Source organism: Phocoena sinus, chromosome 6 (genome assembly GCF_008692025.1).
Source record: "Phocoena sinus isolate mPhoSin1 chromosome 6, mPhoSin1.pri, whole genome shotgun sequence".
Lineage (NCBI taxonomy): Eukaryota > Metazoa > Chordata > Mammalia > Artiodactyla > Phocoenidae > Phocoena > Phocoena sinus.
This window is the reverse complement of record NC_045768.1, coordinates 82,980,981-82,993,526: the sequence shown is the minus strand read 5'-3', so window position 1 is coordinate 82,993,526 and position 12,546 is coordinate 82,980,981. Positions and strand designations below refer to the sequence as shown.

The 12,546-nt window shown below is 37.4% G+C and overlaps 1 protein-coding gene across 9 annotated transcripts in view; it reads left to right on the top strand.

The window, feature by feature from the left end:
* KIF27 (kinesin family member 27) overlaps positions 1–12,546 on the top strand; it is an 88,732-nt gene that overhangs the window by 48,843 nt on the left and 27,343 nt on the right. For all 9 annotated transcript variants that reach the window (XM_032635016.1, XM_032635017.1, XM_032635014.1 and 6 more), the window contains 2 exons: positions 4,273–4,386; positions 7,234–7,410. In XM_032635016.1, coding sequence (XP_032490907.1) covers positions 4,273–4,386; positions 7,234–7,410 — 291 coding nt within the window. The remainder of the gene's footprint in view (positions 1–4,272; positions 4,387–7,233; positions 7,411–12,546) is intronic.

Sequence of the window (12,546 nt, the reverse complement as noted above, 5' to 3'; positions counted from 1 at the left end):
TCTCAACCACTGCGCCACCAGGGAAGCCCGCGGCCATTGGAATTTTGATATGGATTGTGTTGACTATGTAGATCTCTTAGTGTAGTATTGGCATCATGACAATATTAAGTTTTCCTGTCCATGAGGATGGGGCATCTTTTCATTTATTTAAATCTTCTTTAATTTCTTTCAGAATGTTTTATAATTTTTAGTGTACTAGTCTTTTACCTCCTTGGTTAAATTTATTCCCAGATATTTTATTATTTTAGATGTTATTATAAATGGAATTGCTTTCTTAATTTCCTTGAGTTACTCATTCTAAATAATAATGGTAATAATCATTATTATAGCAGTAAATAATATTTGTTATTTGTCTTCAGTCAGTACTGTGCTAAGCACTTATGTGCTTTATCTCAGTTGTCTTTTTCTCTTCCTGTATTTTCATCTTTTCCTTTTCTCCTAGATTCTTTCTTTAAACATCTTAGACTTTTCTCATCCTAAAATTATTCTCCTTCAACTTTATACTTCTCTCTCACTTCTCCCCTTTTTAACCAAACTTCTTGGAAAAGTTTACTATATTTGATTCTGTTTCCTTTCCTTTCATTTGTTCTCTTCTCCTCTCCAGTCTGGTTTCTGCGTCTTGGCTGTACCGTTCACTTCAAAGCTCTTGAGAAGTTCACTAGTGCTCTCTCTGTCACACCTCAGCTGCATCCACCATAGTTCACCACTCCCTCCATCTTGAAATATTTCCCCCTTTGCCTTTGTGAAATTATACTCACCTTGTTTTTTCTTCTCTGATTGCTTGTTCTTTGTCTTTGCTAGCTTATCCTACACTATCGTTTCCTACCTATGGAAATTACTCAGGGCTCTAGCCTATGCCCTCGTATCTTCCATACTCTGTCCTGGGTGACCTCTCACCTTGTCTTTTTCCATGACTGCAGTTTAACTCTGACAACTCCCAGATTTAATCCTTAATACCAGATTTGCCATTTGAGCTCTGGATTCATATATCCAACCATTGACATCTTTATTAGGTTGTCTTATAGATGAATTCCCTTACTTACCTCACCACGATTCCTCCTCCGTGCTCCCTTCATGGGAGAGAAAATATAGTTTTCCAGTGTACTTTACATGACATTTCAATGCATTCAGTTGGGTAAGCTAGAAATTTAGCAGTCATCCTTGACTCTGTCCTCTTCCTCATTACGCATATCCAATGGATCACAAAGCCCTATAAATTGAGTCTTCTAAATATCTTGAATCTGTTCAATTCTCATTTCACTGACAACAGCCTAGTCTGTTCGTTTCTGTCCTTCCTCCAGTGTGAGGATCAGGCCTGCCTGTCAGTCCTATGGTCTTTGGGTCTCAGCTTCTCATCTCTCATGAACCCTGGCTTAAAGCAACAAGACATAGCACTCTCTAAATCTATGTTTAGGGAAAAGAAAAATACTTTTGAGCAGAACGCATAGTCTGCTGAAATGCAACTCTGCCTGTAACTTAAACTTTTTACATTCTTATCTAGGGTAATTTTGTTCCTTCTCTCATTCTAGGGAAATATGACCCATTTAAGGGGAGAATGAGTATTCCAGAAAAAGGAACAGTCTGCCCCAAAGATATATTGAAGTTTCTACTACTTCATGCAAAAACAAAACCTGCTCAGAGTCCTAAGGGATATCTTGTCTTCTGTTTGGAGCTAACTGTCTAACATTCCATTTTTCACTTGACTAAACCATTTCCAGAGAATACTATGACTTCTGCATAGGTTCTCCATGTTCTTCTGCATGTTCTTCTGCATAGGTTCTTCAGTTCTTAACTGAAGACTATGGATGAGCTATAAAGGAAAGGTATGGGAACCCCTGAAATGTGACCTGGGCTTTTTACTTCTCTAAGCACCAATTTCCTCATCTATAAAATGGGATTTATAATGGTATCTGTTCCATAGGGTTATTGTGAGGATTAAATGGGATAATTAAATAGATGTAAAAAGCGTAGCACAGTACCTGGTAGACAGTTATTTTACTATTATAATAGAGATTACAATATAAGGTAAAGGTAATAATGTCTAGAGCAACATGCAAAAGAGGGGATTAGACCACCTGCAGTACACTTTCAAAGCATTTGTAGAAGAATAGGAATAGTAGGCAGTCAGCTCCAGTATAAGGTGCCTTTATTTCAGCATCCTGAAGTTGCTGTGACTGTGACAGGGGCTAAATTATAACTGTGAACTAGAGCTAGGGAAGCATGAAAAATTAATTGCTAGTAAATATAACAGGGTCCAAATGCACTCATAATTCAACTCAAGTGGGCATAGAAAATTTCTTTATCTAGTCTATAACAGACCTGTGTTCCTTATGACACCCCTCCCACCCTGCCCTGCCCAAACCATGTCACGAGAATTTCTGGAAATATCATGGGAACTAAACAAATAACCAGTCTGTCCAAACCTTATTCTGATAGTTTAAACATTTCCTTCAAATAATTCTCAGTTCTCTTGAATAAGAATATTCAGTCTCTTGGCCTCTTCCTCCCCATGATTCTCAAAGATAGAGTCTGGTTTATGTGGTGTTCTGGTGTGTAGCTTTATTGCATCACATGGTGTTGAGGGGGAAGGGACTTTCTGAGTTTCATTTGGTCCTTGGATGTGACTGGCTGGAATCTGCTCTCTCTTGTTCACCTTTCCCTGCTGGCACTTGATGTAAAGCCAGTATAATTCATAGATTGGTCTCACTTTCAGCTTAGAGCCTGGAGGTGCTTTGGCTTCATCTCATCTCCTAATGGCATTATAAATCCCTGTTGAGACTATTAGATCTTCCATCTAGCTTGCTAGCCCAGTGGCCTGTCCTCACCTTCAGTTTTGGGGTCAATTCCCCACAATAACTGACCCCTATTTGTTCTCAACTCAGGATCCTCATCATCTGAGGCCACGGAGTCCAATTAGTCTCTGTTTCCTGATTGTACTTCTCTGTTCTTTCAGCAAGACTGGGCAGATCCATGTGTGTGTGAGGCCTCTGCGCTGCAGTCCTCATTTTCTCCGTCTGCTCTCAGTGATACCTTTATTTATCATCCCCTTTCTGGGCCAAAACTCAGAGAGAAGAAAATTGGGACACACATCTTTTTTACTGTCTCTTTTCTCCTTCCTGCCATTTCCAGGGCTGGAAAATGGTAGACTTCCCTTTTACTTCCTTTTTATCAGTACTTCTGAAATTACCTGTGGAAAAGATACAAGTTTCATTTTATTATTAATTTGTCACAGCCCAATACCTTTGTAAAACAAGAACTAGTAGAAAAATGAAATAAAAACTAAAATATACAAGTCTTTTAATTATTAGATTCAACAGACATAAAATTATTCTGTTAAATTTTTGTAAAAGGTTCTAAACACTTACTTTTAATTTCTGTACTTATCCATCATGGACCAGTAAGAAATAGCAGTGTGGACCAGTTCACTTTGAGTTCATGGCCTCCTTCCTGATTCCTGCTAAGCTTTGGTGGTGGATGGCAACATCGTCTCTAAACCCCAGTAGAACACAAGGGCCCTCTTGACTTGACTCTTAAGATGTGAATGGAAACTAAAGGAATTTGGAAAATACTCTTCAGAGGACCATGATCAATCTTGAAAGACTATTTTCATGCTGCAAAATCTGATTTTTGAATGCTGGAAACTGAATATAACTTTTCTTTTTACATTTCTCCTGTGATAAATTCTAATATCCCCATTGCAGATGCGTGCCTTGGGTGGACTAACAGAAGGTAATGAACTCAGAAAGGCAGAAGAAAAGAGCAGATTTATAATTTTCATACTCATCCCTGTTATGCAAATTTGTAACACTGGCAAAGAATGAAAAAAAATACCTAGTTTTTCTAGTAAATCCTGATTTTTACTGTGAGATTTTATTGCTTGAATGAGGGGCTAACATTATATTCTTCTTAAATGGTCCCAACCTTCATCTACTCGTTTTCTTTCTTTTTGCAACTAAGAAAGTAAATGTTGGGCTTCCCTGGTGGCGCAGGGGTTGGGAGTCCGCCTGCCGATGCAGGGGACACGGGTTCGTGCCCCGGTCCGGGAGGATCCCACGTGCTGCGGAGCGGCTGGGCCCATGAGCCATGGCCGCTGAGCCTGCGCGTCCGGAGCCTGTGCTCCGCGACGGGAGAGGCCACAACGGTGAGAGGCCCGCGTACCGCAAAAAAAAAAAAAAAAAAGAAAGTAAATGTTAAAATGATTATCTGCATAAATATTTAATGATGACCATGTAGTAAAAGCAATAAGGTGTTTTCAATTCCTGTTATCTATAGGAACTACAGTTAAAAACAGAACAGGGAGAAGGTCTAAAACTGAAAGCTGAGGACCTTGATGCATTTAAGATGAAAAGGAGAAAAGGTTCGTTTGGAAGTATAGACCAACTCCAGGTTTGTCGATTCTATTTAGTGTTTCCTGGTTTCTCTTCAATTTGATGATTGTCTAAGTAGGGGTAAAAAGTGGTGGACTCTGAATAAAATCTTAAAACACTAACTAGACTTTGCCACTCAAGTACAAAATTTCTAATATTTCTTCTGAATTTTTTGTGTTATTAAAAAATTAATTTCCCATCCGGAAATGTGCTGTATTCTTATTTCAGTAGAAATGGGTTTATCTGAATGTTGTGGCATGTAAACATGAAAACTAGATTGTATTTATTCCCATGTCAAGACTGGTTTAGTCACCTGGAAACATATTTCTAAAGACAAGAGATCTCTACTCAAGCACAACCAAATTGTATATGCACCATATATAATATATTAAAAAAGCTATTGTTTTAGTGCCACATTTAAAAAATGAAATCCATAGATTAATATCAAAGTTCAAAGAAACAAAATTTTAATTTTATGTAAATTAGAAATGGCAGTTCTAAAAGTCTTAAAGATTACTGTGCTTAAAACTGTAATTACCCTCAAATGCAAATACATCACCTTAATTCTGAAAAATTTATTTGCTCTCTCTTCTTAAACCTTATATATTTTAATAGTAAAATTTAGGACATGAATGTATTCTCAGTTATTTTACTAGTGTATTTGAGAAATTAGTTGAAGAGCTCTCTGACGTGCTTGGTAATATTTCTGGGTGGAAGGGTATGTGGGGGAGTAGGTGAGGTAGGAATGCATAGAATAGTTAGACCTGCTTTTCAAAATGTTAAGGATCTAAATTTTAAATGAATACAATAATAGATTCCCACAGCTTGCACTGATTATGTCGGGTTAAAAATAATAATAAAACAAACAAACAAAAACCTTCATGCTTTTTAATGTTGTAAAACAACATTTTCCAGAATTTGACTCTAAACAAGAACAAGATTATATATTAATCAATATGACTATCCAAAGACCTTTTAATAGGACTTTGATTTGATATGAAGCTCTCTTATAAGAAGAGAGTATTTAAAATTGGAACTGTGTGGTAGGAATATTTATTATAAGAAAAGACAAAATAAGAAATTTTCAGAAAAGTTACTAAGATACAGTGAATTACACAAATCATACCCTTTATTATATCAAGTACAGAAAAATCCATTCATTTATTATTATTTCCCTAAAAAAACCTGTATTATGTTAGCAGACTCCTACCCATTCTTCAAAGCACAGCTAAAATATTGCCTACTCTGTGAGGCTGGCACTGACATTTCTTCCATTTCTCAGACAGAACCGATCCCTCCTTCCATTTTTGCATACATAGTACCTAGGAGTTTGCTGTATACAACATTTATTATCAACCGTCATAATTTTTTGGTTTCTTTCCTGTTGGAATGGAGCTTACAGAATATCTGTTATTCATTTTTCAAACCCCACTCACAGTCAAGAAATGTTTGTAGAATATGTTTTAAGTTAATTGCTAGTCTTCATAGGGTCTCATATATGGAGTTTCTAAGGTATAGCTGGATATAACAAAACTAAAGTATTTCTGTAGTTGCTCTGGGATATGCTTCCTGTTCCTAATAATTGTAGAGCTGCTATTTTAGGCCTCAATATTATTTAGATGTGCTGTTGCTTTTAGGACCATACTATCTAGGTCTGGATGGAAAACTATATAGCTCTGGACCTGCTTTGCCTTGGCCACTTTGCTCTCTTTTTCTCATGCATATTCACTGTCTTAATATAGATTTCTAGGGACAGTTTTTATCAAGTTTGAGAAGAACTGGAAAATAGTTCTATATTGATTTGTTTTCTTACTATTTGTTATTTAGGTGGCATTGCTTCATTACTATGTCCCAGTGCAGATGGGCACTTGGTAGAGTTCATCTTGGACAGTCATTCCATTCACATTTTTTTTTTTTTTTTTTTTTTTTTTTTTTTTTTTTTTTTTTTTTTTTTGCGATACGTGGGCCTCTCACTCTTGTGGCCTCTCCCGTTGTGGAGCACAGGCTCCAGACGTGCAGGCTCAGCGGCCATGGCTCACAGGCTCAGCCGCTCCGCGGCATGTGGGATCTTCCCAGACCGGGGCATGAACCCATGTCCCCTGCATTGGCAGGCGGACTCTCAACCACTGCGCCACCAGGGAAGCCCCATTCACATTTTTGTTTGTACTTATTTCTGGGTATCCTTAACTGAAGAGAATACTGAGATGTTTGTTTTGGAAATCTTTACAGCTCAATTTATTTTATTTTGTAATTATTTGATGTTGACAGGCTGCAATGCAGAGTGGATTTCCATGCTCCATCATCTGTGTCTTCCACAATGCGTATTCATTTATTCACCTCATTAGTTGATTGATTGAATCAAGAATTCATTTAACATTTTATTGAAAGCCAATCATGGGCCAGGCAGTAGAGCAGGCACTGGGGCTAGAGAGGCAAAAAGCACTATCACTGCAATCAGTCAAGGAGCTCAAGTAGGGGAGAAAGGCTATAGAACAATCAGTAGTATTAGTGCTGTGAGAGAGGTGTGCACCTCTGTAACAGAGAAGATTTCCAGCATGTTCTCAGAACTAACTCTCAATATAAAGGAAACTGTCAGCCTGAAAAATCTCAGACTCAAAACATATTTGTGGAATAAATTTTAATTCCTTATAAAACAACACAGAAAGATGTTAGCTTAGAACCACTTATTTCTTGACAGTTTTGGACAGACACTGTTTTACTATTCTCACTGTTCATTTAAGGTATTCCAGATAGTTTTCAAATGTTCATTTAAGGTGTTTTAGTCAATCTGAAGCTATATTATTACCATATAAATTTAATGGTAAAGAAAAACAAATTATAACATTTCTTTGGAATTTTAATGTAGAAATTGGATGAGCAAAAGAAATGGTTAGATGAAGAAGTAGAGAAAGTTCTGAACCAACGCCAAGAATTAGAGGAGCTGGAAGAAGACTTAAAGAAACGGGAGGCCATAGTTTGTAAGAAGGAGGCCCTGTTACAGGAGAAGAGCCATCTGGAAAATAAGAAGTTACGATCTAGTCAGGTATTCTATTTAATATGCTCTTTGATTCTGGTTGTAAGCCTTATAAACTAGGATTTATTTTCCTCTATGAAGTAAATCATACCACCGTAAAGTTAGAAACCAACAGAAAACTTTTCTGGTTTTCAATGTATTTCGCTTATTAGTGCTTATTTAATGACTATCACTAAAATCTATTTTGAAGTAAAATGTTCAATGTTCTACCAAGTATGATTTACTTATTATTAACTTTTGGGGAGTATTTTAAAAATTGTAGTATATTATACATAACATAAAATTTACCATTGTGACCATTTTAAATTAAAGTGTACAATTCAACAGCATTAATTACATTTACAGTGTGGCACAACCATCACTGTTGTCTATTTCCAAACTTTTTATTGCCTCAAACAGAAACTCTAACCATTAAGCAATAATTCACCATTTCCCCTGGCAGCCTCTATTATTAACCTTAGTAGATATTTTATTTATTTATTTATTTATTTTGCGGTACACGGGCCTCTCACTGTTGTGGAGCACAGGCTCCTGACGCGCAGGCTCAGCGGCCATGGCTCACGGGCCTAGCTGCTCCGCGGCATGTGGGATCTTCCCGGACTGGGGCATGAACCCATGTCCCCTGCATTGGCAGGAGGACTCCCAACCACTGTGCCACCAGGGAAGCCCCCTTAGTGGATATTTTAAAAATAAATTGTACCATTTGATGCTGTAGAGTGAACATTGATAATTTGGAAGAATAGACTTGAAGACGATCTATCACTTACTACTCACAGTTAGGGGTTTGCAGGTTTCCTATAAAAGAAAGAAGATTTTGTATAATGAAGATTTGTTTATTTTTCTAATTGTAAAGACAAGGGAGACTTCCCTGGTGGCACAGTGGTTAAGAATCCACCTGCCAATGCAGGGGACATGGGTTCAATCCCTGGTCTGGGAAGATCCCACATGCCTCGAGCAGCTAAGCCCATGCACCGCAACTACTGAGCCTGTGCTCTAGAGCCCGCGAGCCACAACTACTGAGCCCACATGCCACAACTACTGAAGCCCGTGCATCTAGAGCCCGTGCTCCACAACAAGAGAAGCCACCGCAATGAGAAGCCCGCACACTGCAACGAAGAGTAGCCTCCACCCACTGCAACTAAAGAAAGCCCATGCACAACAATGAAGACCCAATGCAGCCAAAAAATATTTTTTTAATAAATAAATAAATAAAGTTAAAAAAAAAAAAAAAGACAAGGGTATCTTTATAAAAAATTTTGTTGTAGGACTTGGGTTCTCTGAGCCAGTCAAAGAAGTGGTTTTATGAAAGACTTCACCTCAATTTCAGGGTTTTTTTTGTTTGTTTGTTTTTTTATTTTTTTTGGTACGCGGGCCTCTCACTGTTGTGGCCTCTCCCATTGCGGAGCACAGGCTCCGGACGCGCAGGCTCAGCGGCCATGGCTCACGGGCCGAGCTGCTCCGTGGCATGTGGGATCCTCCTGGACCGGGGCACGAACCCGTGTCCCCTGCATCGGCAGGCGGACTCTCAACCTCTGTGCCACCAGGGAAGCCCAATTTCAGGTTTTGAAAAAGGAATGATTGTGGAGGAAGTAGAAGGACCCAGGAGAAGCTTTTTTGGATATATGTATATATATATTAGATATATACATACTTTCAATAATAGCAGTAGCAACAATAGCATCTAAAAATGAAGCTAGCTTTCCCCAGACTTGACAAAGACTGTCTACGCAAACCTTTGCCTCCAGCTGGCCTTGAGTCTGGGGTCAGTCTATAATATTGAGTCATGGAACAGAGAGATCAGTGACCTGCCCTTTATTAAACCTGCCTGTCATCCAGCATCTAGACCACTGGGATCTGAGGTGATGGTGACATGTTCTTAACTTCTCCACCTCAGTATAGCAGGCGGACAGGCATGGGGACCTGCACTTAACCTCTGCTGTGTCCTCTGTTCCCCAAACATGTTGAAATAGCTTTTAGCAGCAGGCTGTTGGACATTGGGGTAGGGGCAGCCCCTCCAACCAGCCTAGTTGCTGGTGCTACATCCAGGTAGCTTGTTTACATTGGCTGTCAGGGTCAAGTTTTAAAAGCTGTGACCCCCGAAAAAGACCCATGTAAATGACAGCAAAGGAGGTTAACAAATTAAGGTATCAAGTGAATAAATAGAAGAAAATACCTGGGACCTTTATGGTATGTTCTGTATCACAAAAGAAAAAAGAGGAAAAAAATAAAAAAGGAATAAGAAGGAGACTCTTATTTCTGAAATACATTTACTTCATGATACAGGGGGAAAAAGAAAAGAAAATAGCGGTTTTCTAGTTTCAACAAGATGTGATATGTAGGAAGTCAGAACATACTGAGGTAAGCAGAGAGTGCAAATAAAGGAAACCCACAGGAAATCATAGCAAAATTGATTCTTTGAAGATTGTTTTAATAAAACAGAAGAGAAACTTGAGACATATTTCTGGGTTCCTTTTAAAACAAAAGTCATAAGAATATTACATATTTTTTCAGTATTTAAGAAATACCATAAGATGCGATCATATGCATTTCAGACAAGAAACATGATATAAAAAAGCCTATATTCATAACATATAGAGATTTAACTCAAAATGAATCAAAGACCTAGATGTAAGTGCTAAAACTATAAAAGTCTTAGAAGAAAACATAGGTATAACTCTTTGTGACCTTGAGTTAAGCAATGGTTTCTTGGATATTTCACCTAAAGCACAAGCAACAAAAGAAACATTAGATAAATTGGACTTCATCAAAATTTAAAATGTTTGTGATGCAAAGGACGTTATCCAGAAAGTGAAAAGATAACCCACAGAATGGGAGAAGATATTTGCAAATCATATGTCTGATAAAGGACTTGTATCTAGAATAGATAAAAAACTCTAACAACTCAATAATAAAAAGACAACCCAATTAAAAAATGGGCAAAGGATATAATAGAAATTTCTTCAAAGAAGATATACAAATGTCCAATAAGCACATGAAAAGATGCTCAACATCATTAGCTGTCAGGTAAATGCAAACTAAAATTTAAATGAGATACTGCTTCACACCCACTAGGATGGCTATAATCAGAAAAATAGATAATAAGTGTTAGTGAGGATATGAAGGAATTGGAACTCTCACACACTGCTGGTGGGATTGTAAAATGGTGCAGTTGCTTTGGATAACTATCTTGTAGTTCCTCAAAAGGTTAAACATAGAATTACCAAATGACCTAGCAATTCCACTCCTAGGTGTATATCCAAGACAAGTGAAGACATACATGCACAGAAAAACTTGTACATGAATGTTCATAACAGCATTATTCATAATAGTCAAAAAATGAAAACAACCCAAATGTCCTTCATTTGGGACAATATATAAATGAAATAATGGGATATTATTCAGCAATAGAAAGGAATGAAGCACTGATACATTCTACAACATGGTTGAACCCTGGAAACGTTATGTTAAGTGAAAGAAGCCAGTCACAGTAGGCAGTTCCATAGAGACAGAAAGTAGAATACTGGTTACTTAGGACTGGGTGGGGGCTTGGTGAGGAAATGGAATGACTGCTAGTGGGTGTGGGGTTTCTTTTTTGGGGCTGATGAAATGTTCTAATATTGATTCTGGTGATGGTTGCACAACTTTGAGAATATACTAAAAACCATCTAATTATACACTTTAAATAGGTGAATTGTATGGTACGTGAGCTATGTTTTAGTAAAGCTATTACTCAAAAAAACTATAAACCCATAAAGGGAAAAAACAGTAGGGGAGACAACAGAGGACAAAAAGTTACCAAAAAATGTAAGATGGAAAGCAGATAGATAAGTGGTTACTGACTTAGCAGAACAGAAGAAGCTGAAATCCAAATGTCTAGAAGAGGGACATCAATGAGAGCCAAGCCTTTAACTTTAGCTTTTTTTTTTTTTAAATAACAGCTTTATGAGATATAATTCACATAAACATGAAAAAGACTCAGAAATGAAGGGACCATGATTTTTAGATGGCAGGAGTGAGGCCTAAGGATGAAAACAGGGCATAGTCAGGAAAGCATCCTTTTCTGATTCTGGGACTAAATGATTTATTTTCTGAAGATTGAACCAGGTACAGCAGAGGGCCAGGGTAAGTCAAAATAAACAGGGAATGAATGAAAGTCTGAATCCTGAGATATCCATTTCCTAACCCCTACTTGGATCCCAAAATGCTGGCAGCCAGACTTACACTTCCCAGCAGGAGATTGGTGGATTTTTCTGAAACAGTCCCAGAAAAAAAGACCTTAAAAAATTTACATTTGGGAGCCCCCAACTAAGTGGCCAGATCCCAGATATATCCTATTGTGACACATCTTGCTCACAACAGTTTATCAGGATTTTAATACCTGACTCTTAAGTATGACGTATATTTCAGGAATGCTACTAACATTAGGGACAGAGGCCAAAACAAAAGGAAAATAAAAAAAGAAGCTCAGATCTATCAAATTAGAGATAGAGCAAGGAGCTAAAAAAACTTCTTAAAAAACCTTAATATCTTCAAGGTGGTAAAAGATGATACTCTATCCATAAAGCAAGAATTGCAGGCTATAAAAAACATGAAAGAACTTTTGGAAATTAAAAGGATTGGACGATAATGTTAAGGAAGTATCTCAGAAAGTAAATAAAAAGATAAATAGAAATTAGGAGGAATAAAATTTAATTGGCAGGTAAACCCACAAAGTCCATCATCCAAGTAACAGGAATTCCAGAAAGATACAACAGAGAAAACAGGAGAAGAGGAAATTATCAAAGACATAATATAAAAAAAATTGTCAGCACTGAAGATATAAGACTCTGGGTTGAAATAGCTTATCAAAGGCACAGCAAAGAGTACTAAAAGCATATCATTGTGAAGTTTTGAGTACACGAGGGGAAAAAATATATCCTGAAAACTTCCAGATAGAAGACTAGTCACTTGAAAATCTTGAGAGTCAGAATGGCATTAGACTTCTCAACCTTCTTCATTAGAAGTTAAAAGACCTGAAGCAGTCTTAAAACTCATAAGGAAAATGGTTTCCAAACAAGCATTCTCGTTTTAGCCTAACCATCAATCAAATGGGAAGATAGAATAAGGACATTTTCCAGTGAAAAAATTATCTACTACCTAGCCTGT